The 26,674-nt window shown below is 43.9% G+C and overlaps 1 protein-coding gene and 1 long non-coding RNA gene across 8 annotated transcripts in view; one reads left to right on the forward strand and one right to left on the reverse strand.

The window, feature by feature from the left end:
- klhl12 (kelch-like family member 12) overlaps positions 1-26,674 on the forward strand; it is a 55,507-nt gene that overhangs the window by 6,061 nt on the left and 22,772 nt on the right. For all 7 annotated transcript variants that reach the window (XM_087973737.1, XM_087973739.1, XM_043717059.2 and 4 more), the window contains 4 exons: positions 3,787-3,940; positions 4,970-5,187; positions 6,277-6,426; positions 16,351-16,465. In XM_087973737.1, the coding sequence (XP_087829863.1) occupies positions 3,787-3,940; positions 4,970-5,187; positions 6,277-6,426; positions 16,351-16,465 (637 nt within the window). The remainder of the gene's footprint in view (positions 1-3,786; positions 3,941-4,969; positions 5,188-6,276; positions 6,427-16,350; positions 16,466-26,674) is intronic.
- Positions 3,964-26,674, reverse strand: part of LOC148145181 (uncharacterized) — a 41,701-nt gene continuing 18,990 nt past the window's right edge. The window contains exon 3 of the long non-coding RNA XR_015750968.1: positions 3,964-4,284. This is a non-coding gene — a long non-coding RNA (uncharacterized LOC148145181). The remainder of the gene's footprint in view (positions 4,285-26,674) is intronic.

A 26,674-nucleotide genomic window follows, 5' to 3' on the forward strand; every position in this document is an offset into this window, starting at 1 on the left:
ATAATCTGCACATGACCTTTCTGGCAAATGAGGACTGATCTGTAGCACACTCTACCAGTGTGATTGCCCTTCTATGTGCCTCAGTTCGACTCATAGATGTTCCTTCTACATAGCAGACCAATAAATATTTCCTTAACCAATTCTGTCATTCTTCCCCACCACCTCCTTGTTTATTTTTCTACTCATCCTGCCTGAAAACCCTGTAACCAGGAATGAAGAGCTGTCATTCCTGTCTGTTTGTATGCCAGATTTTGCTAATGGCAGCCATACTTTCAAGTGTATATCTGTGCCCTGGGCTCATCTGCCTTATTCAGCAGACTGCTTGTGGTGAAATATATACCACTAATCACTAGACAACTCCTTTGTCTATTTTCCTAACCATTTCACCTTCCACTCATGCTCACTAACTTTGTCTAGATTTGCAATTTTGCTTTCCTCCCTTCTGAATCCATACCCAGATTCCATCCCCTTGCTGAGCTAGTTTAAATGATATCAACAGCACCAGCTGTTCTTCGCCAACATCCTGGAATCGCTCATGCTGAGGAGCTGCCAATCTGATGCACAGGTTGCACCTTCCACAAAATTGGTCTCAGTATTCCAGGTATTTGAAGTCCACCGTTCTGTACTGCCATTCCTGCCACTTGCGCTACTGCCACTGCCATTCCTGAGCTAACCTCTGTTGTGTTCTTGTAGTAGTTTGGAAGATTACAGCTTTTGAGGTGCTATTTTTAAAATTTCTTTTTTCCTGAAATCAACCTGCAAAGCCTCTACCAATGTCATTAGTACATGAGCTTTGGCTGTTCACTTTTCCCTCTGCCTCAAAGTGCTCAGCAGTTGCAGAGATACTTGGCTGCCCTCCTGGTTAGTTAGTTCCCTATCACAATTATTTTTCTGACCCTCTTCCTTCCCACCCCGTACAGCTGGGCCTTCATCTGCACTCCCCAGGGAAACCATCGCCGCCCTCCTTATTCACAAGTTGAGTTCCTGTCAGAAAGTGAACTGCTCACAGGAGGCTGCTGTATTACTTGCTTTGTTCTCCTTGACTGCCTGATGGCTGTTCATATCCTCTCTATTAAACTCTCTTAAGCTATAGGATAATCATCTAAATTATGTTATTTACAAAGCTCTGTTGGAGGCACATAGTGATTTCAGCTGCTGCTTGAGCTCTGAAAGCTAGAGACGAGTTCCTGCAGCTGATGCAACTTCCTGTACTTATGGCTGTCCAGGCAGAAGTGTCCTAAGATCTTACATGAAAAGGATAAAGATTCTACAAGGTTGAGTTGCCTTGGGCTGCTAACTAAATCCACCAGAAATAAAACTTAACATTTGAAAGCCACCAACTGTAAACCTATCACTACTTATAGTCCATAGTTCTAAGTTTAATCGGTTACCTTAAATAAGAGAAATGAATGTGTGAGGGTTCCATTTCTGTGAACCCCTTCGAACACTGAAATTTGTCAGTGCAAAGCCCCTTAAAAATACAGGTTAAAAATTGTGCATATGCGAGTTTGCTTGCAGATGTTCAATTTTGTTACTAATTACGTTTTGGCTTAAACAAATTTGTAAGTTGTGAACTCACAGATACCGAGGATTTATTGTAGTAAGGCTTAACATACCTTCATGTTGCCCTGCAACTTTTAAATATTTTCTAATCAACCTGACGTACCTCTGGAACAAGGGGGACTTGAACCTAGACCTCCTGGTTCAGAAGTGGAGACACTATCCTTACACTACAAGAGCCCTTTCAGCCCTGTAAAGTTGTCATTATTAGCTGCTGCCTATTCATTTGAATTGGCCAGATGTTTACAAAGCCTCCTCTTCTGGGCAGTTGTTAAATGGTCCACCAGGGTTCACAACTGGATGCAGCAAGACTGAAGCATTCTGTCTGTTGCATGATGCATCTGCCATTTAGAATTCCTGTGATACTGTGTAGCTTGTGCAGACCTCTGGTCATTCAACCAAAGTTGGTCATTTGGCTTGATTATAATGGCAGCCTGAGAGATATACTGGGTGAGCAGTTGGCTTGAACTGTTGCTGTCCTTGTGTTGTAGGTACACCCACAGTGCTGTTAGAGAGGGCATTCTAGGATTTTGATACAGTGACCCTGAAGGCATAGTGAATCAGGATGACCTGTGACATGGAGAGGCACTTCTTTCAATTGGTATTCTCAGTATTTCTTCCAAGTAATGTTCAACACAGAGGCATACTGATTCATTAGCTGAGGAGTGGAGATTAGAATGGCATATTAGAGTCATAGAGTATTAGGGTACAGCACGGATACAGACCCTTCAATCCAACTAGTCCAACCAGATATCCCAACCTAATTAAGTTCCATTTGCCAGCACTTGGCCCATATCCCTCTAAACCCTTCCTATTCATATACCCATCCAGATGTCTTTTAAATGTTGCAATTATACCAGCCTCCATCACTTCCTCTGGCAGCTCATTCCATACACGTACCACCCTCTGCATAAAAAAGTTGCCCTTTAGGTCCCTTCTATATCTTTCCCTCCCACCCTAAACCTATGCCCTCTAGTTCTGGACTCCCCCACCCCAGGGAAAAGACCTTTGTTATTTATCCTATCCATGCCCCTCATGATTTTGTAAACCTTTGAGGTCACCCCTCAGGCTTTGATACTCCAGGGAAAATAGCCCCAGCCTGTTCAGCCTCTCCCTATAGCTCAAATCCTCCAACCCTGGCAACATCCTTGTAAATCTTTTCTGAACTCTTTCAAGTTTCATAACATTCTTCCTATTGGAATGAGACCAGAATTTCTTGCAATATTCCAAAAGTGGCCTAACCAACGTTCTGCACCGCCACAACATGACCTCCCAAACCCCGTACTCAATACTCTGACTAATAAAGGAAAGCAAACCAAACACCTCTTCACTATCCTATCTATCTGCAACTCTACTTTCAAGGAGCTATGAACCTGCACTCCAAGGTTTCTTCAGCAACACTCCCTAGGACCTTACCATTGAGTGTATAAGTCCTGCTCTGATTTGCTATCTCAAAATGCAGCACCTCACATTTTATCTAATTTAAACTCTGTAGATCTGAACCAATTTCCCAAGTAATGAAGAATCAGAGTTGACTCTCTCAGAATGAACTCTTATAACGAGCGAACTCCTGGTTGAGAAAGAAAACTTGATTCCTTTTAAAAGAAGTTCTAAATATGAGGATGTGTCCCAATGACTTGATTAATAGTTAGTTTAAATTTAGTGTCTAATTACAGCCCTGTCATTATTTGTTTTAAATACCAGCTGCTAGTAGTGCTGTGAATTTAATCCTTTCTCCTGATGATTTGCTGAATCCATCTCTGTGGATTGTAGTACCCATCTCCTCCGGCAGAGAGTGCTGCTCAAACTGGTACATTTTCAGGTGTCTGCAGGTAAATCACTCAGATTGGCACTTGGTTTACTGTTTGCCTGGAAGGGACTGGGTTCCCTCTTGTGAGTATGACTCCAGCAAGTGACCAGAGATAAATATGTAGTATAGCTATACTAGTATGGGTTATGTGGCACTCGGCTTTACTGCATTGAAGCTCATGACTGTTTAAACATAGCTGCGTCAGATCGTCCCTGAAGGTTGGGGTCAGTGTAAGGTAAGCCTTACTGCATGGTGTGGTGGCAGGAATATATTTTCACAGGGTGGGGAGGAAAGTGTGAGGTGGGCTTTGAATCTGTTCTGATGCCTGATTGAGGTCTGAACCACTAATAAAATTAGAAGACACTTGAATTTATTCCTGTGATGTGATTGGGCTACTGTTTCTTCTTCCCTTGCAGCTTTCAGAGAAAGGTAAACCTGACGTAGATATCCAGGGTCTGACGGCTTCCACTATGGAGATCCTGTTGGATTTTGTATATACTGAAACGGTCCATGTCACAGTGGAAAATGTTCAGGAATTGCTTCCCGCGGCCTGTCTCCTCCAACTGAAAGGTTAGTTCTCTTCTCAGTTTCTCTGTTGTTGGGCAGTCTGGGGCTGAGTGTAACCAACAGCTCATCCTGTAAAACTGTATTGCAATGCTGTGTGACATCAATTACCAGCTCACCTCAGGCCTGTTACACTCTGCAAATAGCAACCTGGTACAGAGGAATCTCAATGATCCGGCATTCGATTACCTGAATTTTGGATTATCCAACAAGATGGCAAGGTCCCGGGGCTTGGTTAAACTGTGTTATCCAGCATTCAATTATCCGAAATCCAATTATCCGAGCAAAATACTCCCCGCCCATGAGGGGTAATCAAGGTGTCTCTGTATATTGCTGCTTTATCAGTTCTACTGTGGAGAGTGAAAAGAGAACCATAACTTGTATTTACACTGCACCTTTGCTGACTGCAGGATGTGCCAAAGACATTTATACCTGATGAAATACTTTTTAAAAATAGCTACTTTCACAAAGTTGGGAAACACAACCAATTTGCATGCAGCAAGGATTGTTTACATAGTGATAAGCAGTTTTAGTGAGAGTGGGCCAGTGGGGAAGAAAAAAAACTAAAACTTATGATGCACACTGGTCCAACTCAAAAACTATCGAATTGGAGCTCCAGCACGCCAGTACTTCATTTTCCCCCAAGGACTATTGTTACCATCCCTGGTATTTTCCCTCTGGGGGACAAAGTTTGGCCAAGACCTCAGGAGAATTTCAAATTGTTTGGATTCCTATACATCCACCTGAGAAGATGTATAGAACCTCAGTTTCATTTCTCTTCTGATAGAATGTACCTCCAACTGTGCAACACTCCCTCAGTACTGCATTGGGTTATTGGCTCAAATATTTAGAAATGGGGCTTATATCCATAATGTTCTGCCTTTGACCTAAGAATGCTGGCAGTGAACCAACCTTGGTCTTTGATTTGCTCCAGATGGTATCACTTCCTTGCTGTGGGTGCTGCTACTGAAATAAAATTACAGACTACACAATTGACCGTTTTTGTGTATACACTGTGTGCATACCTTTCACTAGGTGTGAAGCAGGCTTGCTGTGAATTTTTGGAGAGCCAGTTAGACCCATCCAACTGTCTGGGAATCCAGGAATTTGCAGAGACTCACAGCTGTGTGGATCTGATGCAAGCCGCAGAGGTTTTCAGCCAGAAGAACTTTCCAGAAGTTGTCCAACATGAGGAATTCATGCTGCTGAACAAGGGGGAAGTGGAAAAACTCATTCGGTGTGATGAGATTCAGGTAAGGCCTCAACTACAAAGACTGTTTGTTATGTCAGACAGTTTGTGATAACAAAGGAGAGATAGGGTTTGCAATTGAAGACCCAACCTGTTTTCAGGATATTTTGTGACTTGTGTTGCTTGGAGTGTTGATTCAAGATGCTAAATACGAGCCCACAACATATTAAATATGCATTGTGGTTTGGCATCACCTTATACCAGGAGAAAGTGAGGACTATAGATGCTGGAGATCAGAGCTGAAAATGTGTTGCTGGAAAAGCGCAGCAGGTCAGGCAGCATCCAGGGAACAGGAGAATTGACGTTTCGGGCATGTTCCTGAAGAAGGGCTCATGCCCGAAATGTCGATTCTCCCGATCACCTTATACCACACTTGCAACTGCTGACCTTTACCACTTGATGCCACTTTAAGTTCTGCTAATTCCTGACAGTACCTACATTCAGTATTGCTAATGCACTTAGAAAGACATTTAACTTTAATCAATGTTCTGTGGGAAAAACTAATCGTGATCCACCAATGAATACGATGAATACTTAAAACTGCTGTTGGCTACAATATGGGTAAAAAGTAAATCCTTCATACAGTATGGAATGTGATAATGTAGCCAAGGAGACGGTTCAGTAAATTTGTGTTGAGTTCTTCGTCAGTTGGAGAATGTGGCTTGATCGTTCACCCAACTATACGCGCACGCGCCCACGCACACACCTGCACGCTACAACCCAAACACTCTCCCACCTACTCCACATGCTCTTCACCCCACTCCACATGCCCTCCCCACTCCACACATTCCCGCACTCCACACACCTACCAGACTTTCCAAACAACTCACACCCTGACCCCACGCACCTTCCCCCCCCCCCCCCCCCGACAACCTACCCATCACCCATGCCACCCATACCACACCCAACCACCCACATGCCTCACATACCACCCACACCCCTCTGTACCCCTAGACCTGCAGTTATCATCTAATTGGTGTGGGACTCATGACTGTTACCGGAGTTGAATGTTGATATGTGTGGAGCTTCAGTACTAGCACCCTGTTGTATAATGAGTTGCTGTCTGGGTTCTGATGTGCTGCTGCTGTTCCAGGTGGATTCAGAAGAACCAGTGTTTGAAGCAGTATTAAACTGGGTCAAACATTCCAAGAAAGAACGAGAAGAATTCCTACCAGATCTGCTGCAATATGTACGAATGCCATTGCTTACTCCGAGATACATTACAGATGTAATCGATGCTGAGGTATGAGCCCTGTCTAAGTGTACTGCTACCACTTGTTACTCTGATGTTTGTGAGGCAACTGTATGCTTTATTTGGGTTAAAAATATAATTCCACCAATTAAAACCTATCCTTCCCCCATATTTATTCCCATATTCCCATTTGTCCCCTCTATTAATTTGAGTGTGCCTGCTTCTTGTGAATTCAGTGTTCACTGGTGCCTATTTCTCAATTAATTTCTCTGCTGCTCTGCAAATGTATTTGTTTATCGATGCCTACTTTGCAATGAGGCAGTGCCCATTGATATCTGTGTAAGGTCTGTGCTCTGATGGATCTGCTTTGTTTTTCCTCTTGTCGTTAGAAGGCATTAATATTTTGTTCTAAGCTAACTTCAATTTATTGCTGTTGCCACTGAATGTGGGTGGATGTAATGCTCTTGCCCCTTTTTTAGTCTGTTTAAAAACAATATATATCAAAAACAAATGGTTGGATTTCAGCTGCACTTAGTGTGCAGGTAGCATATGGCCCAAGAGAGAACTGGTTAGTATTTGGTGAAGATGTACATTTGGATTCTGCAATTGTTTAAAATTTGTTAATCTCAAGAGGTAGGGTAAATTGACTTTATTTTTAGAATTTTCTAGGTTGTTTAACTTAGAATGTTGCTGCAGTGGAATTGTCACAGCTGCTAATGTGAGCATAACTTTCAGAACAGATTGTTTTTTATTTAGCTTTGTATTCAGAGTATCAAACCAGGACGAAGAAAGCTTTAAGGGTGATTTGTGTAATTGTATTCACAGGTTGATATGGGATATGGGCAAAGTCGGTTTTATGGAGTTAGATCGCTGAATGGTGGAACAGATGGAGAGGCAAAATGTCTAGGTGCCTTTAGCCATATAGCAGCAGCATGACCATCTTACTCATGTGGTTCAAATCCTTGTCATAAATCTATCACCCCTAAGGCAATTATGGACGGGCAATAAAGCTGACCTTGTCGGCAATGCTCACACCTTAAGAGCAATTGGCATCCATTAGTCTTGTGAGACCATGGATCTGTGCCGGGGAAGTCTTGCTTAAACCTTTGTTAGTAAAGCAGTGTCTGTTGTGGCTGTAGAGGCTCACACAGGAGTGGCAGTCTCCACTGCAGTGACTGCACTGGAAGGTGCTGTCCTCCGGTGTTGTTTTGGTGCTGTCTTATCGGCGGGTGTGCTTTTCTTCAGCAGCAATCCTCAGCTTTTCCTCTCCTTCTTTTAGACCTCTGTGTAATTCCAGCCTCCAGCGAGAGCGATCACTTGCAATGTCCCCCCACATCTCGACATTCATGTTCAGTGACTTCATTTCTCTCTATGCAGACATCTTTTGAAGTGAAGATAGGGCCGCCCTTGTGCTCTCTTGCCGGAGGCCAGTCCCCATTCTGACATGGGATGTACGTGGCCCAGCCAGCGAAGATGACATTCTTGGAGCAGGGTGAAGAGGCCGAGTGTCTGGGCACAGGCCAGGACCTTATTGTTGGTGACTCGGTCAGTCCACTTGATGTCCAAGATGTGTCTCGGGCTGCGAAAGTGGAAGGTGTGGAGACGCCGCTCTTGTCTGGAGTAGAGGCTCCAGGTCTCGCTACCGTAACGCAGTGTGCTGAGGACACAGGCCCTGTAGACTGCAACATGGGTCTGTGTAGTCAGCTTTCTATTCTCCTAGATACACTTTGTCAGCCTGACGAATATTGAGGCTCCTTGTCCGATCCATCTGTTGATCTTGGAGTTTAGGGAGAGACTGTCCGTAATGGTGGAACCAAGGTATGTAAACTCGTGGACTACCTCCGGCTAGTAATTGTTGTTGGAATGGCAGGGGGTTGCTCATCGCCTTGTCCCAACATGTTAGTTGTCTTCAGGCTGATGGTCAAGCTGAAGTCCTGGCAGGCTCTTAAGAAGCTGTCCATGAGGCATTGCAGCTGCTTTTCTGAGTGTGTTGCCCATGCAGCGTTGTCTGCAAACATGTCCCTGATGAGTCCCCCGAAATGAGGCTTTCGCCCTCAGCTGGGACAGACTGAACAGCTTCCCGTCTGATCTGGTGGAGGTAGACACCATCAGTTGATGTTCCAAAGGCGTGCTTCAGCAAAGAAGATACTGAACAAGGTGGAGGCAAGCGCACAGCCCTGTTTCACACCACTGCGAATGTTGAAGAAGAATGAGAAACTGAACGACATCCTTCATGTCTGTGTGGAATGACTGAATTATCCTGAGCAGCCTCGGGGGACAACCAATCCCAGTGAGGAATTTTAACATGCTGCCTCTGCTCACAAGGTCGAAGGCCTTCGTGAGGTCAACAAAGACGATGTGTCGAACGGTGATCATGTACATTGTGGAGCGTTCTGACCTGAAATCGCACTGAGACTCAGGATATATCCTTTCAGCGATTTTCTGCAGTCTGTTCAGGACCACGTGGGTGAAGACCTTCCCAACAATGCTCAACAGAGATTCCCCTATAATTGTTACAGTCGCTTCTGTCTCCTTTGTTCTTGTATAGGGTGACAATGTTGCAGGCTCTCATGTCTTGCTCCCTCTCTCCAGCACCAGCGCAGTAGTTTGTGCAGGTAGTTAGCAGGGCGCCCTTTGCACGCTTGATGCCATCCAATCCTGGTGTCTTCCCAATGGGCAGGCTGTCAATTGCTTTACTCAGCTCTTCCGCAGTCGGCAATGCATCCAGTTCCTCCATGACAGGCAGGCATTCCACTGCGTCGAGCACGTTATCCGAGATGCTGTTTTCTCTGGAGTAGATTTAGGAGTAATGCCCCACCCATCTCTCCATCTGCTTGCTTTGATTTTGATGATCTCACCTGTTATGGTTTTCAGTGGGACTGTCTTGCTTTCGGTTGGACCGATGGTCGTCTTGATTCCCTTGTACACTCCACAGATGTTGCCCATGTTAAATGATGACTGAATGCTTTCGCATAGTTGTAGCCAGTCATAATTTGCACAAGGCTGTTTTTCTGGGCCTTGCCTCTTGCTGTTCTTAGCGCTTGCAGTGTTTTCTGGGTGGGGCTGTGTTTGTGCTCTAGTAGTGCCACACGCTTTGCCTTGATGGCTATAGTGACCTTACTTGAGCTCATTTCAAATCAGTCCTGTGTCTTTCACTGTTTCTTCCCAAAGGCCTTGAATGCAGTGCTGTGGATAGTGTCCCTGAGAGACTTCCATCTCTGCTGAGCATCTCCTTCTGGACGGTCTGCAAGGAGCACATCTTCCAGAGACTTGATGAACTCTCCCAGTTTGTCTGGGTGTTGGGTCTTACTGGCATCGATGCGCTGCTTGCGTTGAGACTTGGCATAGAGCATCTACTTTGGCTAAAGTCTGATCTTGCAGCAAACCAGAGAGTGATCCGTGTCGCAGTCAGCACTCTGAAACGAGTGAGTCATGACCTCGTTTCTCAGGTGGCGGTGTCTGGTATTAGTGTTTGGTGCAGGGCCGTTGCCAGGACACTTTGCGCTGAGCTTTGGTCTGGGAGTAGATGTTGGTGACACACAGTTCATGCAACGTGCAAGGCTCGAGCAGTCGTTGGCCATTGTCATTCATACTGCCAATCCCATACTGCCCCAGGCAGCATGGTCAGGATTTGTTGTCGGCACCCACTCTGGCGTTGAGGTCACTGAGTAGCAACAACTGTTCCTGACATGGGATCCTCTGTATTATCATTGAGAACTGGTCGTAGAACTTGTCCTTTGCGTCTTGTGTAGGGGGTTGGGGCACAGATGCTGACAAGGTTGACAGGCCTATCGGTTGTGTGGAGTCGAAGTGAGAAAATCTGCTCCGTCCAGTTCTTGCTAGGCTCCACTATCTTCTGCTGCGCGTCAGTCTCAGTCTCAGCACAGCTGACACCATGCTTTCTCGGCTCTTCGGAGCCCTTCCCCTGCCAGAAGAAGGTATAGTCTCTCTCACATAGGCTTCCTGATTCTGCGAGGCATGTCCCCCTTGGAGCATTGCGATGTCTACTTGAAGTATTAGCAGTTCATTGTTAATCACTGCTGTCTTGCGTGTGTTGCTGATCTCTCGAAGGTCATCTGATATACCTGTGGTCATGGTCGGTATATTCCAGCATCCTAGTCTGAGTGCTGGCTTCTTTCTTTGTGTTCCTGTCATGTTTGGTGCAGTGTTTACAGGCTGCAGTTCAGGCTATTTGTATCCTAAGCCCCACGTACCCAGTGATTGTGGCGGGTCAGCACCTAGTTGGCTGGGGGCTGCCCAGCTTGAGGCGGGTAGTAGCTGTCCAGTGAGGAACGATGGCCTGTCCCTCTGTCGAAAGCAACCCCCGGCGCCTTGCTCTACACCAGTAAAGTGCAGGCTTATAACCAGTAGTGTGATGCTTTCCCTGTTGTGCCGTTGCGGTTAGGCGATGCTGGAGTGTCCTCTCCAGGGCACAGGCCTGGGCAAGGTTATATGGAAGACCATCAGTTGCCCAGCAGGTTATAGAAAACGCCCGAGTGCCTGAGGGATTCCAGCTCCGGATTTATTCTCTGTTTCCTCCTGAAGCCTTTCCCACGAGTGGGTATGGCCGTAAGGCAGCGGAGGTTTGAAATCAGAGTTCCTCTATCTCCCCCCAGTAAAAACACATCCCTCCCTCCCTCGCCCTCCCCCCAGTAAAAACACATCCCTCCCTCCCTCGCCCTCCCCCCAGTAAAAACACATCCCTCCCTCCCTCACTCCCCCCCCAGTAAAAGCACATCCCTCCCTCACCAGCTCCCACCCCCCCCAGTAAAAACATATCCCTCCCCCCCTTCACCCTCTCCCCCCCCCACCCTCCCCCCAGTAAAATCATATCCATCCCTCCCTCCCCCTCCCCCCAGTAAAAACATCCTTTTCCCTCACCATCCCTCCCCCCCCCCCAGTAAAAATATCGCACTCCCTCACCCTCTCCGCAGTAAAATCATATCCCTCCCTCACCACCCACCCCCCAATAAAAACATGCCTCTCCCCCACCCCCCCAATAAAAACATATCCCTCCCTCACCACCTATTCTTTCCCCCCCTCACCACCCCCCCAGTATATGTAAGGTATAGACAGGAGAGATCAAGTGAATCCTTGGAGTATAAAGGCAGTAGGAGTATACTTAAGAGGGAAATCAGGAGGGCAAAAAGGGCACATGAAATAGCTTTGGCAAATAGAATTAAGGAGAATCCAAAGGGTTTTTACAAATACATTTAAGGACAAAGGGTAACTAGGGAGAGAATAGGGCTGAAAATGTGTTGCTGGAAAAGTGCAGCAGGTCAGGCAGCATCCAAAGAGCAGGAGAATCGACGTTTTGGGCATGAACCCTTCTTCAGGAATGAGGAAAGTGTGCCAAGCAGGCTAAGATAAAAGATAGGGAGGAGGGACTTGTGGGAGGGGCGTTGAAAATGCGATGGGTGGAAGGAGATTAAGGTGAGGGTGATAGAGAATAGAGATCAGCAAGGCAGCCTTTGTGTGGAGCCGCAGGAAATGGAGGAGATACTAAATGAATATTTTGCATCAGTATTTACTGAGGGAAAGGATATGGAAGATATACACTGTAGGGAAATAGATGGTGACATCTTGCAAAATGTTCTGATTACAGAGGAGGAAGTGCTAGAGGTTTGAAATGGGTAAAGGTGGATAAGTCCCCAGGACCTGATCAGGTGTACCAGGGAACTCTGTGGGAAGCTAGAGAAGTGGTTGCTGGGCCTCTTGCTGAGATATTTGTATCAATAGTCACAGGTGAGGTGCTGGAAGATTGGAGGTTGGCTAACGTGGTGCTACTGTTTAAGAAGGGTGGTAAGGACAAGCCAGGGAACTATAGACCAGTGAGCCTGACCTCGGTGGTGGGCAAGTTGTTGAAGGGAATCCTGAGGGACAGGATCTACATGTATTTGGAAAGGCAAGGACTGATTAGGGATAGTCAACATGGCTTCGTGCGTGGGAAATCATGTCTCACAAACTTGATTGACATTTTTGAAGAAGTAATGAAGAAGATTGATGAGGGCAGAGTGGTAGATGTGATCTGTATGGACTTCAGTAAGGCGTTTGACAAGGTTCCCCATGGGAGACTGGTTAGCAAAGTTAGACCTCATGGAATACAGGGAGAACTAGCCATTTGGATACAGAACTGGCTCAAAGGTAGAAGACAGAGGGTGGTGGGTGGAGGGTTGTTTTTCAGACAGGAGGCCTGTGACCAGTGGAGTGCCACAAGGATCGGTGATGGGTCCCCTACTTTTTGTCATTTACATAAATGATTTGGATGCGAGCATAAGAGGTACAGTTAGTAAGTTTGCAGATGACAACAAAATTGGAGGTGTAGTGGACAGTGAAGAGGGTTACTTCAGTTTACAACAGGATCTTGATCAGATGGGCCAATGGGCTGAGAAGTGGCAGATGGAGGTTAATTCAGAGAAGTGCAAGGTGCTGCAGTTTGGGAAAGCAAATCTTAGCAGGATTTATACACTTAATGGTAAGGTCCTAGGGAGTGTTGCTGAACAAAGAGACCTTGGAGTGCAGGTTCATAGCTCCTTGAAAGTGGAGTCGCAGGTAGATAGGATAGTGAAGAAGGTGTTTGATATGCTTTCTTTTATTGGTCAGAGTATTGAGTACAGGAGTTGGGAGGTCATGTTGCAGCTGTACAAGACATTGGTTAGGCCACCGTTGGAATATTGCGTGCAATTCTCGTCTCCTTCCTATTGGAAAGATGTTGTGAAACTGGAAAGGGTTCAGAAAAGATTTACAAGGATGTTGCCAGTGTTGGAGGATTTGAGCTACAGGGAGAGGTTGAACAGGCTGGGGCTGTTTTCCCTGGAGCGTTGGAAGCTGAGGGGTGACCTTACAGAGGTTTACAAAATTATGAGGGGCATGGATAGGGAAAATAGGCAAAGTCTTTTCCCTGGAGTCGGGGAGTCCAGAACTAGAGGGCCTAGGTTTAGGGTGAGAAGGGAAAGATATAAAAGAGACCGAAGGGGCAACTTTTTCACACAGAGGGTGGTACGTGTATGGAATGAGCTACCAGAGGATGTGGTGGAGGCTGGTACAATTGCAACATTTAAGAGGCGTTTGGATGGGTATATGAATAGGAAGGGTTTGGAGGGATATGGTCCGGGTGCTGGCAGGTGGGACTAGATTGGGTTGGGATATCCGGTCGACAGGTTGGACCGAAGGGTCTGTTTCCATGCTGTACATCTCTGACTCTAAAGCCCGCCCTCCCCACACTTCCAGTAAAAACATCCCCCTCCCTTACCACCCCCACTGTAAAACATATCCCTCCCTAAGTAAGGCTCCATCCCCCGACGCAAAGTGCCGGATGACGTAACTGTGGATGGAGAGGACCTGGCACTCAGGCTCTGGCAGTACCATGGGGAAAGGCTGGTGCGAGGGGCCCTGTGAGCAGCTCGGGGACACAGGCCGGACCCGGGACTCTGTCGGTCACTCCGTGCCTGTGTCAGAATGGATACATAAAAACACCTGTCTTCCTATTGCTTGCTGTACATTAATATAAAGTTTATGTGATTCACATACAACATTTATTGATCTCTTGCTTTTTAATAAGCATTTTGCTTTTCTATTCTTTCTACCAAAATGGATAATTTGATCCCTCTTATGATACTGTTATTATTAGATTTAAATAATTTCCCCAAACTACAGTCTCTCTGTCATCTTACTGCCCAAGGTGTCTCTTTATCACAACTTACTTTCCCACCTCTCCTTGTACTATCAGTAAATTTAGATGTACCTCAGCATGGACTCTGTGGGCTGAATGGCCTCCTTTTGAGCCATTATAATTCTATTATTCCTTCCCTGAATCATTGATAGGCATTATATATAGAGATGATTCTTGTGGAACTCCACTAGCTATGCCTTGTTTTGTCTGCACTGTTGTTTTTGTCCATTAACCGTCCAGAATAAATGCTAATATCACTCTGAATCCCATGATCCCTAATCTTGTGTAATCTTCTATGTGACACCTTACCAAAAGTCCAAATGTACAACATTCGCTAGATCCCACTGAGCTACCTTGCTCATTACACCCACACGCACTCTTTAATATGTTTGTCAAGCATGATTAAGTGCCTCAATACTACTCCCCAATGACAAATTCCAACATTGCTCCTTCCACTATTGTCAGGCTAAGTGTAGTTTGTTTTCTCTGTCCCGCTTTCTTGAATCGCAAAATTGCATTTTACTCTGTTTGAATCCAAGAAGAGCATTCTGGAATCGAGAATACTTGAAATCAAAGCTGTTGAATTCACGATTTCTGTAAACACCCCTTCTGAAACCAAAATGTGTCCGTTTTGGGGGATTTTTCCAGTACTTTTTCTTCACCAGTATTTACTTTCAACTTCTTCGTTCTGATGAGATCTTTGATTCCTAGAATGTTCTTTGAATGAAAATAAGCACGCAATGTACAAAGTCCAAGCTAATCACATTCTGTAAACATAATCCACGCTTGTAGTCTTATCCACGTGACTGGACAAGGAGTCTGATTTTACATATTCATCAAATAGGAATGCTCCAGGGTTACCTTCTGGACATGTTAGCTTAAAATCAGTCAGGCTCTGAGCAGTTCAAAGCAAGTTTTGAGAGTTAAAACCAAGGTGTGAGTTTTCTGCCCGTCAGGATCTATAAAAATGTTTGGTTGACCAGTGAAGTAATCTAACTCTGGAGAAGGATCAGGCCAAGGCCATCCTTGGTGCTGGCGAGTTCTATACTGTCTAAGTACATAGGACCGTAACAGCAAGTTAACGGGTGTGATTGTGGACTGCGATTGTGTAGCTGGCAGACATTGAGAATGCATTTCATGCCAACTGGAAGCCTATTTTGGGTCAGTCAGGTACCTGACTTGCGGAAATCCACATGTATTTCTGTGTCTCCAAACCTAGAAAATTCCTCTTTTTATTTTGGGGTGGGGGCGGAAAGAGGGAGTGTAGGGATATAATAAGAAGATGGAAAACCAGGAGAATAGATACTGGGTAACAGCATAGGACTAAATCTAACATTCCAAGCCTTGTATAGAGCAGTGAAAATCTTCCCTAACTGCACAGAATTTGTTTTTCCTTCATTTAAACTGACCCAGAATGGCATAAATGAAAAAGAAGAAACAGAGGTAAAAAATATTTGAATTAATGGTGTATTATTACAGATTTTACTGTGAAATACAATAAAATAGAGTGAAAAGCTTCCATTTGTTGCCATAAATCAATGCCATTTTGATAGTTTAAGAATTAGAGATAATGAAAAGAGGAGCAAATTACTGCAAATGCTCTTTATAGGATATGTGAAACTATCCTTGTTCCAGTCTTACACACAGCACTACAACTTTGTCGCTATCTTAGCCAATGTGTTTCTTTTAAAATTGTGTTCCTCAAAGTTGAAAAATGATTTGGGATGGAACTGTGTGAGTGAGTAGGAGGAGTCCGTGATGAGCCACTGAATGCCTATAGGTTGACAAAAGTGGAGAGGCAAAACCACATTGCACTATGGGAAAGACAGACAGTTCAGGGGCTTCACATCAGGAGTAAAGTATTGATGACCAGTATACTCATTCTTAAGAAAAGGCTTTTTTCTGTGGCTGTCTTATTTTCAAAGAAGTTTTTAGGAGTTTTGTTAGTTCCTGGGTTCTGTTTTAAATGATATAATGAGGTATTTCTCTTGGAATGTGGATGGGGTAGTTTCCTGTAATTATCTAGTCAAGTCTAATTCCTGTAATAAATGAGATGAAGGAATCTGTTTAATGATTTGCTTCCTGAGGCATTTCAATTGACAAATCAGTGTTGTGCTTTGAAATTATTAATTTGCCTTTTTACCAGCAGGTGGTATCAGTCGATCCAAAGTTTCAATTTACCACATTAATTTGGTTTATGCTGATTCTAGTTTGTTCTGCAGAATGGTGGAGTGGACATTTTACATAACTGTGTGAAAGTAGAAATGAACAGCGTTAGTTGAGATTTTTATGTCTTTATCCAGCCCCTGATTCGGTATAGCCTTCAGTGCCGAGATCTGGTGGATGAAGCCAAGAAATTTCATCTGAGACCTGAAATCCGTACACAGATGCAAAGTCCCAGGACTAGACCAAGGTTGGGTAAGTGTCACTGAACAGTTAGGTAATTCTTGCTTTCGTTTTGGAGTCGATTCTTTATTCAAGGTCTATTAAGTAATCTATGGAAATAAAAGTTTTCCAACAATATTTTATAGTGCCAATAATGGAATCAAATGTCTGTGCAATTCTTAGAAGCATTATAAAACAAAATGTGATGCTGTCCCATCTAAGGTGAATAAGGAAAATCACTAAAAACTTGGTCAAAGAGGCAACTTTTAATGAGTGTCAGAGAGGAGGAGAGCTTTAGGATTGAAGTATAGAGCTGCCAATGGTGCAACAATTTAAATCCGGGGGGTGCTCAAGAGCTGGAATTAGAAGGACAGAATATCGGTTGTTGCATTCCACGATACCTTGAGGTGCCAGGCCGGCAGCAGAAAATCATTATGTATTTACAGTGCAGGTTGGTTCAGATAAATAGTGGAATGTTTGCAACAATTAAAAAGTATTTCACATCAAAAAAACTACCAACAACAAAGTATGCTTCAAAAAACAGAGAAGGTAAATCACTGTTTTGTAGGCTAAAAAATAAAATCCTTTCTCTTTTCATTCTGTAGCTTAAAGATAGCACAATATAATTCTTAAATCATTTTATTTAATGGTAGAACTACCTACAATGACTCTCTTTGCTCAGGCCTGACCTGGATTTCTGAAACCAGTCTAAAAACAGCACACAACTACTGTGGATGAGACCAGTCACCTGGGCATCTTAGTCACAGAAAAGCAAGATACAGCAGATGCTGAAATACATAAAATGCTGGAAATACTCAGCAGGAGAGAGAAACAATTACTATTTTAGTCACCAGAATTGGGAAAAGTTAGAAAAGGAAGTGAAAGGAGGAGGCCAGAAAAAGAAAGAAAGGGAAGGTCAGTGCTAGGATGAATACAGCTGAGAGAAAATGACAAAATAATTGGTGGTGCGGAGCCAAAGTGGAATGATGGTACAGCAAGTGTAAAAAAACAAAAGATGCCTCAAGAGGAAAAGGATTGATGTCTCTGTCCTAAAGCAGCCCATATGGAGAGAAGAATTCAAGTGAAGCCCATGATCACTGTGGAAAATCTTCCCACCCTAACCAGGATCAAATGAATCAAATCGAATCGGCTGACTAGAGTCCAATTCTCATAGTTTGAGTATCGTCACCATCAGGACTGATTTAGTGAAGATGACTTTGAAATACATGACCACATAGAACACAAATGTGCAAAGGACAGCAACCTTCTTGGGGCTGATGCCAGAAAATCAATCCAGAAAATGAAAGATGTGGTGAAAGGGAGAGCCCAAGAGGTCCAACAGTATGTTGATCATCATGATGTGGAAAATGATTTTAACGTTACCAAGATCAAATGGATAAAATCCTCTTTGCTGACAGGGTAGTGTCTGTCTTCTAAAGGATGACATTGCCATCCATTGGGAAGAACATTTTGAACAATATGTCAACTGTGAGTCCTCAGCGGTAGTTGGTACTGTCCATGCCATCTCCTAGTATCCTGCAGTACAATCCATGAGTGAACCACTGTCAGTGGGGGAGCTGCAACAAGTAATCAAGCAGATGAAAAATTCCAAGCCTTACAGTCCTGATTGTGTTCCAAAGCTCTGAGGGTCCTCAAACGTGGCAGAGCTTTATTGCACTGAGAATCCATCAACCCATACTACAGATTTGGAAAGAAAATGAACTCCCATCTGATTTCAAGAATGCAAAAATTGGAACTACCTTCAAGAAAACAGACAAATCCTGATGTGGAAACTTATTGAGTTATTTCCCTCTTGTCCTATAGCATGAAAATTGCATTTTCCTAAATTGCCTGCTTCCTACGGCTAAGAAAATCCTCCCAGATCAACAGTGTCACTTTAGATATTTCAAATAAACTTCTGATGTGATCTTAGTTGCCAGGCAAATCTGTGAAAAATGTTAAGAACACTGCCATCAACTCTTCATTAATGGATCACCATTAACCAATCTAACTGAAGCATTTGACTCAGTTATTTGCAAGGCACTGTGGATTGTGCTCCAAAGAAACTTATTCACAATTCTGCAGTTACTTCATGATGATATGACTGTGGCTGTCTAGGAGATCCAAAACCGACTGGATCTGGTCTGGATTGGGGGTCAAGAACGCACACATGATAGATTGCAAATAGTATTAGTTTTATTTGTTAGTGACTATTAAGCTCTTCAAAGATCGGCATCCTTCTAGTGTCACTATTAAATACTGTCCAGATGAAAAACTCTTTAACCGCAGTCATTTGCAAAAACTGAGCACCATAGACGGACGTGATCAAAAGTATGACAATGCCTGCAGTATTATTGTCCATTCTACACCAGATTAACAAACTGTACTTCAATTCTGCCTTGTCCTTGAATGTTGCCAAAATAATACTCCACCTTTCGAACCACACCTGACCAGTCAAATGTCCCATGTCCCATACCCCATATACATGTTGAAGGAGAGACTCTGAAATATATTGATTGCTTCCCAGAACTTGGCAACTGCCTCTCTCAAAATGACATATCTTATTGATTGGTGGAGCAGACATGATGGACCAGATGGCCTACTCCTCCTCTTTCTTCCGACAGAATTGATTGGATTCGTCAAAGGATCAGCTCAGCCTTCTACATTTACGACAGCGAATGTTTGACAACAAACGGTCAAATCAATATAAGTTCTGTTGTACTGAACAGTTGTTGTCACCACATTCTTGTACTGCCGTGTGACCTGAACAATACATCAGCAACATTTGAAGTGTGCCAGAGAAATTGCTCAGGTCATCCCTTGAGGTTGTGGGATCCAGCCCCATGTGCCCAGAGATCAGCTGATCAGGAATCAGCCTACTTGGTCGCATGAATATCCACAACAGAAACTAGTGACCCTGAGAACTGGTCATTGTTGAGTCAAGGGATCGCCAAAAACAGCGTAGGCTTTCTGTGTCTCAGTATTTCTGATTGAAAAAATCCTCACCTTTTTAAACACTTCCCTGCCCTTATCAGCATTTCCGTTTGAATTTTGCTGTTCTGTGTCAGAATGTGTAGGCAGGCCTTGGCCACTGGGTTGCTGTATTGAGTGAGTTGCAGATTGACCTCTAAATCCACCCATCAGTGTTTGTTCCATGAAAATTAATCAACAGACAGCCTAAACTAGAGGCATTCTCTGCATTAGAAGTCTCATAACTTTGAGTGCATCCTGTGTTGAGCTTCAGTGTTCTGTCATGGTTTATGTTGTACATTGTAATAGTTCAAAAGTAATGACAATTTACGTAGTATGGACTGTACCAATATGCCTTCTTTCCTATATCTTGTCTTTCAGCCTTCTTGCACCAGATGGCGTTATCTTTCTTTCTGGATGCTGCTGTTCAGCTTTCTCATTGTAACAGAGTTTAACATACTTTTTTTGCTTGAAAATAAATGGCTTGATAGGTCTGAAGTTTATAAAACTTCATGTCATTTTGCGGCCCTAATCTTGTTCTGCAGCAAGTTTGAAGGCACATTTTAATAAAAAATAAGTTGCATGCAAATTAGTTTCATATTTGAAAGTATAGAACAACCTCGATTATCCGAACAAGATAGGTGGGGAGTATTTTGTTCGGTTAACTGATTGATTAGATTAGATTACTTACAGTGTGGAAACAGGCCCTTCGGCCCAACAAATCCACACTGACCCGCCGAAGCACAACCCACCCACACCCATTCCCCTACATTTACCCCTTCGGCTAACACTACGGGCAATTTAGCATGGCCAATTCACCTGACCTGCACATCTTTGGACTGCGGGAGGAAACCGGAGCACCCGGAGGAAACCCACACAGACATGGGGAGAATGTACAAACTCCACACAGTCAGTCGCCTGAGGTGGGAATTGAACCCGGGTCTCTGGCGCTGTGAGGCAGCAGTGCTAACCACTGTGTCACTGTGCCGCCCACACTTTGGATAACTCATCTGATCGTAAATAAAGGAAGCCACACTGAACATAAAACGTAAAAAAAGCATGTTTACAGAGTTTTTATTTAATTTGATCGATAAAATTAAATATTACAGCAGGAAATAATACTACAGCAACATTCCAAGCTACCAGGAGCAATTTGCACAAGTCCGGTTAAACGGCAAAGGACTGGGGGGATCCAAGATGGCGGCGACCCAGCAAGTCTGAGTCTACAGTGCTCCTCCCAAGACTTGGGCAAGGTGGGTCACCCACCCCCACCACACTCACCAAATCATTTAAAATAGCTTTTACTTAATGTAATTATTTGTTTAGTTTTGAATTTAAACAATAAAATCTTCAGTAAAAATTACTAAAGGGAAGGGAGCCCGCAGCTCTCAGCAAGCAGGGACCTCTCCCCCACCCTCTCTAGCTGCAACAGAGGCGTCCGCAGCCGCCCTGGGGGACTTACCTACAGTGGCAAGCCTCGTGGAAACATTTCCAAACTGGATGCGAAGATTGACGTTTTTATTGAAGAATCCCGAAGCCGATGGGACTCACTCTCGGCCGCGCTGCAAAAGCACGACTGAGACGTTAAGGAAATAGAGCGCCGAGTCGGAGGGGCGGAGCTAAAGGCCGCGACCTCCGAAACCACAGCGCAATCAGCCATGGATCGGGTCCGGACTCTCGAACAGTGAGTCCGGACCTTAGAGAATCACATTGATGACCTCGATAATCGAGGTCGTCGAAAAAATATTCGTTTGCTGGGCCTTCCCGAATAGGAAGAGGAAGGCCAGCTTACAGCATTTCGTGAACAGTGGCTTCCACAGCTGTTAAATCTGGAGGCTGGATCAGGCCAGGTAAGGATGGAATGGGCCTACAGGGTTGCAATACATGGGCCCGGCTCGAACCAGCGCCCACGCCCGGTCCTGTTCCGGCTGCACAGCTATAAGGAGAGGTGGATAGTGCTAGAAGCCTCTAGAAATCTTGGAAAAGATTCCCAAGCTATGATCTATAAAGGATCCAAGATAATGTTATTCCAGGACTTTTCCCCAGCTCTGGTCCAAAAGAGGAAGGCATCCGATGAGGCGAAGAAGTGTTTAAGAGACTTAAATATTCAGTACTCCTTATGCTACCCAGCGACGCTACGCTTTAACCATGAAGGATCTGTGTATAACTTCGGATCGCTGGAAAAGGCTAAGGAATTTTTGGACTCTTAGATAAATTGTAAGAAATAATTGATGTTGGTTTGCCTCCCCCCACTCCGGTTTATATCACCCCTTTTTTTTTTACCTTACTGGTTTAATATTATCTTGGGGGGTGGGGAGAGGGATTTATTTGTGTGTGTGTGTGTGTATATATCTATCTATATATCTATATATATTGGCCGTGGGGGTCTAGTTAATGTTGGTGGGGGGAGGTGGTTACCTTATTCTATTTTACCTCTGTCTCTAGGAGCGGGGTTGTTTTCCCTTGTTATTTTGTATTATTATATTTAATTATTACTTGTTGAGGTTGTAATTTTATAGTTATATATGTTTATACATGGTATTAACATTACCAAATATATCCAGGTGTGGGTGTGGGTAGGGTGCTCACTGTTATCTCTAGCTCAGTAGTATATTTGAATTTTCCTCATCCTATTGAGGAGTGCCTGGGTCAAGGGTGGGACACTGGTTGGGAGAGGATACGATGGACCTTTGGAAAGGAAGTGATACCCCTGGGAACAAGGGGGAAAATCTCCATTTAAATACGTTTGATATTTTCTTTATTTAGAAATAGTTTTTTACTATACTGTTGTGAGTGTATTAGAGAGCCTTTATTTTTGTGAATTTTATATGCTCTATGCTCGGGATGTTCTGGATAGGGTTTCCCCTCCCGAGGGGTCTCGGATTTGCCCGGATGATTATGGTTGATCAGTCGGTTAAGTGATGCACCTGGAATGTCAAGGGGAGTAATTTGCCAGTCAAAAGGAAGAAAATATTATCAAATCTCAAGAAAGTAAGGGTTGATATAGCTCTCCTACAGGAGACACACCTGTCAGATAAAGAACACTTGAAGTTACGACAGGGTGGATTTGATCAGGCCTTTTTTTCTTCTTTTAGCTCAAAAAGCAGAGGAGTTGTTATTCTTATTCGGAAGAATTTCCCTTTCAAAATCCTAAATCAGATAAAAGACGAATCTGGACGATATATTCTGATTAAAGCCCATATAAATGGAGAGGAATATGGGATTTTAAATTTGTATTGCCTCCCGGCACATCCTTTTAAATTTATAACGGAAGCCTTCTCAAAATTGATGGCTCTCGGTGCTTGTCATACAATTATAGGGGGAGACTTTAATTGTATTATGGATCCGGAAATAGATAGGGTTCCCAAGAGTACTGCAGGAGTATCTCCCAGATCTAGACAATTAGTGGATTTGAACAAAGAATTAGGATTAGTAGATGTATGGAGATGTCTTCATCCACAGGACAGAGATTTTTCTTTTTACTCTAATCCACATAAATGTCATACCAGAATCGATATGTTTTTTGCCCCTCGATTTTTTTTTAAAAATTGCATATCATCCTGTAAAATAGGCAGTATAGCAATTTCCGATCATGCGCTGTAAAAATGGAAATCAAGGCGAGGAACAATGAGACATCCTCCCGGCAGTGGCGTATGGACCCCTTCCTGATGAAAGATAGTAAATTTGTAAAGTACTTCTCTCAAGAATTTAAAACTTTTTTTAGAAATCAATTCAGGTACGGCTAGCTACCCATCAATGACGTGGGAGACCATCAAAGCTTACGCGCAAGGTTTGATCATCTACTCAGCGACCCAGAAAAAATTAAAGGGAGAACAACAGCGTCTGCTCGAAGCTCGCTTAAAAGCGGCTGAAACAGCTGACTGACCTTCTATTATCAAATTACAAGGATTACGGCCCTTAGGATAGCTCTAAACACCACGCTTACCCAAACGGCTAAGAGGGAAATATTATTTGCAAAACAAAGGTTATATGAATTTGGCGATAAACCGGGTAGATACTTAGCATTTCTTGCAAAGTAAAAAAAGGCCCCTCAAACTATCACGTCTATCAAGGAAAGTATGGGTGTTTTGACTCATGATCATAAAAGGATTAACGCAATCTTTAAAAAATTTTATTCTGATTTATATAAATCGCAGGATTGTGAAGACAGGACTAGGAGGATGCAGTCACTTTTAAAAATTTGACCTTTCCGGGCCTAACTCCGGCGGCACGGTGGCACAGTGGTTAGCACTGTTGCCTCACAGCGCCAGAGACCCGGGTTCAATTCCCGCCTCAGGCGACTGACTGTGTGGAGTTTGCACGTTCTCCCCGTGTCTGCGTGGGTTTCCTCCGGGTGCTCCGGTTTCCTCCCACCATCCAAAGATGTGCAGGGTCAGGTGAATTGGCCATACTAAATTGCCCGTAGTGTTAGGTAAGGGGTAAATGTAGGGGTATGGGTGGGTTTCGCTTCGGCGGGTCGGTGTGGACTTGTTGGGCCGAAGGGCCTGTTTCCACACTGTAAGTAATCTAATCTAATCTAATCTAATCTAAAGGTATCGGTCTTGAATGTTCCCCTAACAGTCCAAGAAATACTTGACGCAATCAGGCTACTTCAGAGCGTTAAGGCACATGGCCCAGATGGTTTTCAAGCTGAATTCTATAAAGAATTTACAGGAATATTGGCTGGTCCACTTATGGACATATATAACTATGCATATAGTCAGGGCTGTCTCCCGCCTTCGTTGAAAGAGGCAAATATCTCTCATCCTTAAAAAAGGAAAGGACCCAGAAGATTGTGCATCATACAGACCAATATCCTTACTAAATATAGATTCTAAAATCCTTTCTAAAATGCTAGCATTGAGGCTAGAAAGGGTATTGCCACATATTATAAAGGAGGATCAAACGGGGCTTATTAAGGGCCGTAGATCATCTAATAATATTAAAAGGGTTTTGAATACGATTCAAGCCTGCCATCAGGGAAAGATACCAGGAGTAGTAGTTTCATTAGACGCGGAAAAGGCATTCGATAGGGTTGTTTTACACATTGGAAAGGTGTTTACCAAATGGGTCTCAACATTGTATCGTGATCCCAAAGCAGTTGTTACCAATGGACTAGATTTGGATAGCTTCAGTGTGGACAGGGGCTGCCGTCAGGGATGTCCTCTCTTGCCATTGTTATTTACGCTAATAATTGAACCACTAGCAGAAGCTATATGGGCTGATTCTAAGATAATGGCCCCAAGGATTGGTACAGGTAAACATAAAATTACCCTTTATGCAGATGATCTTCTATTCCTCAGTAATCCTCTGATATCCGTGCCTCGCTTAGTCCAAGGTATTAATACATTTAGTGCCTTCTCAGGCTATAAAATTAATTTCTCAAAATCGGAGGCTATGCCAATGGGTGGCCTTGCTATGATACCCCACTTATTGGACGGATCCCACTTTCCCTTTCGGTGGTCCCTGGAGGGTTTCTTATATTTAGGTATTTTTATTACCCCAGTATTTGATCAGTTATACAATGCTAATTTTGTGCATTTACTGGAAAGGATAAGGCAGGACCTCCAGCAATGGGGAGACCTTCCAATTTCCTGGCTGGGTAGAATAGCACTAATTAAAATGAATGTCCTGCCCCGTCTCCTATACCCTATGAGAGTACTTCCGGTGATGCTGCCGAGGCCGGCTCTACGTAAATTATATGGCTGGCTGGGTTCCTTTATCTGGAATCATAGACGGCCCCTCATTAAGCTGAAGAAACTACAGCTGCCACAGGCAAGGGGAGGATTGGACTTCCCAGATTTTAGGAAATATCAGTTAAGTTCCCTATTAAGTTATATAGCTGATTGGGTCTTGTCTGACCCACAATCAATCTGGCTGGACATCGAGGCTTCTCAAGTAAAATGCCCACTTATTAACCTTTTATTTTCAGACAAGAGGAAAATCATTGCGGATCACTGTAAAAACTCTATAATACTGAACACAATTAAAGCTTGGAATATAATGCGGCAAAATGAGGGCGACTCACATAAAACATCCCCCTATGCTCCGATAGTGGGAGCATGGGAATTCCAACCGGGGTTTACAGATGTCACTTTCAAACTCTGGAGATCCAGGGGTATCTCATGTCGAGGGGACCTATTTAAAGAAGGGTCCTGATGTCTTTTGAACAGCTGCATCAGAAATTTGGATTACCTAATTGAGACGTCTTTTGATACTTCCAAATTTGAGATTATATACAGAAGAAGACTACATTGGGAAGCAAGGGAGGAGATTGCAGAGCCATTGGCCTTGATTTTTATGTCCTCTTTGTCTACAGGAGTAGTGCCAGAAGACTGGAGGATAGCAAATGTGGTTCCCTTGTTCAAAAAGGGGAGCAGGGATAACCCTAGTAACTATAGGCCGGTGAGTCTCACTTCTGTTGTGGGCAAAGTCTTACAATTCTCTCTAAGGGATAGGATTTATGCACATCTGGATAGGAATAATGTGATCAAGGATAGTCAGCATGGTTTTGTGAAGGGCAGGTCGTGCCTCACAAACCTTATTGAATTCTTTGAAAAGGTGACGAAGGAGGTTGATGAGGGGAAAGCGGTAGATGTGGTATATATGGATTTTAGTAAGGCGTTTGATAAGGTTCCCCATGGTAGGCTACTGCAGAAAATACGGAGATATGGCATTGAGGGTGAGTTGGAGGTTTGGATTAGGAATTGGCTGGATGGAAGAAGACAGAGGGTAGTAGTTGATGGCAAAGTTTCTTCATGGAGTGCCGTCACTAGCGGTGTTCCGCAAGGATCTGTTTTGGGACCATTGCTGTTTGTCATTTTTATAAATGACCTGGAAGAGGGGTTAGAAGGTTGGGTGAGCAAGTTTGCGAATGATACGAAAGTCGGAGGAGTTGTTGACAGTGAGGAAGGATGTGGCAGGTTACAGCAGGATATAGAGAAGCTGCAGAGCTGGGCAGAAAGGTGGCAAATGGAATTCAATGTAGCTAAGTGTGAGGTGATTCACTTTGGGAAGAATAACAGAAAGATGGGGTACTGGGCTAATGGTCGGATACTTGGTAGTGTGGATGAGCAGAGGGATCTTGGTGTCCATGTACACAGATCTCTGAAAGTTGCCACCCAGGTAAATAGTGCGGTGAGGAAGGCATATGGCGTACTGGCTTTTATTGGTAGAGGAATTGAGTTCCGGAGTCCTGAGGTCATGATGCAGTTGTATAAGACTCTGGTGCGGCCGCATCTAGAATATTGTGTGCAGTTTCGGTCGCCATAC

This window comes from Chiloscyllium plagiosum, unplaced genomic scaffold, assembly GCF_037043375.1.
Source record: "Chiloscyllium plagiosum isolate Xiang-an unplaced genomic scaffold, Cpla_swu_hap1 HiC_scaffold_26, whole genome shotgun sequence".
NCBI lineage: Eukaryota > Metazoa > Chordata > Chondrichthyes > Orectolobiformes > Hemiscylliidae > Chiloscyllium > Chiloscyllium plagiosum.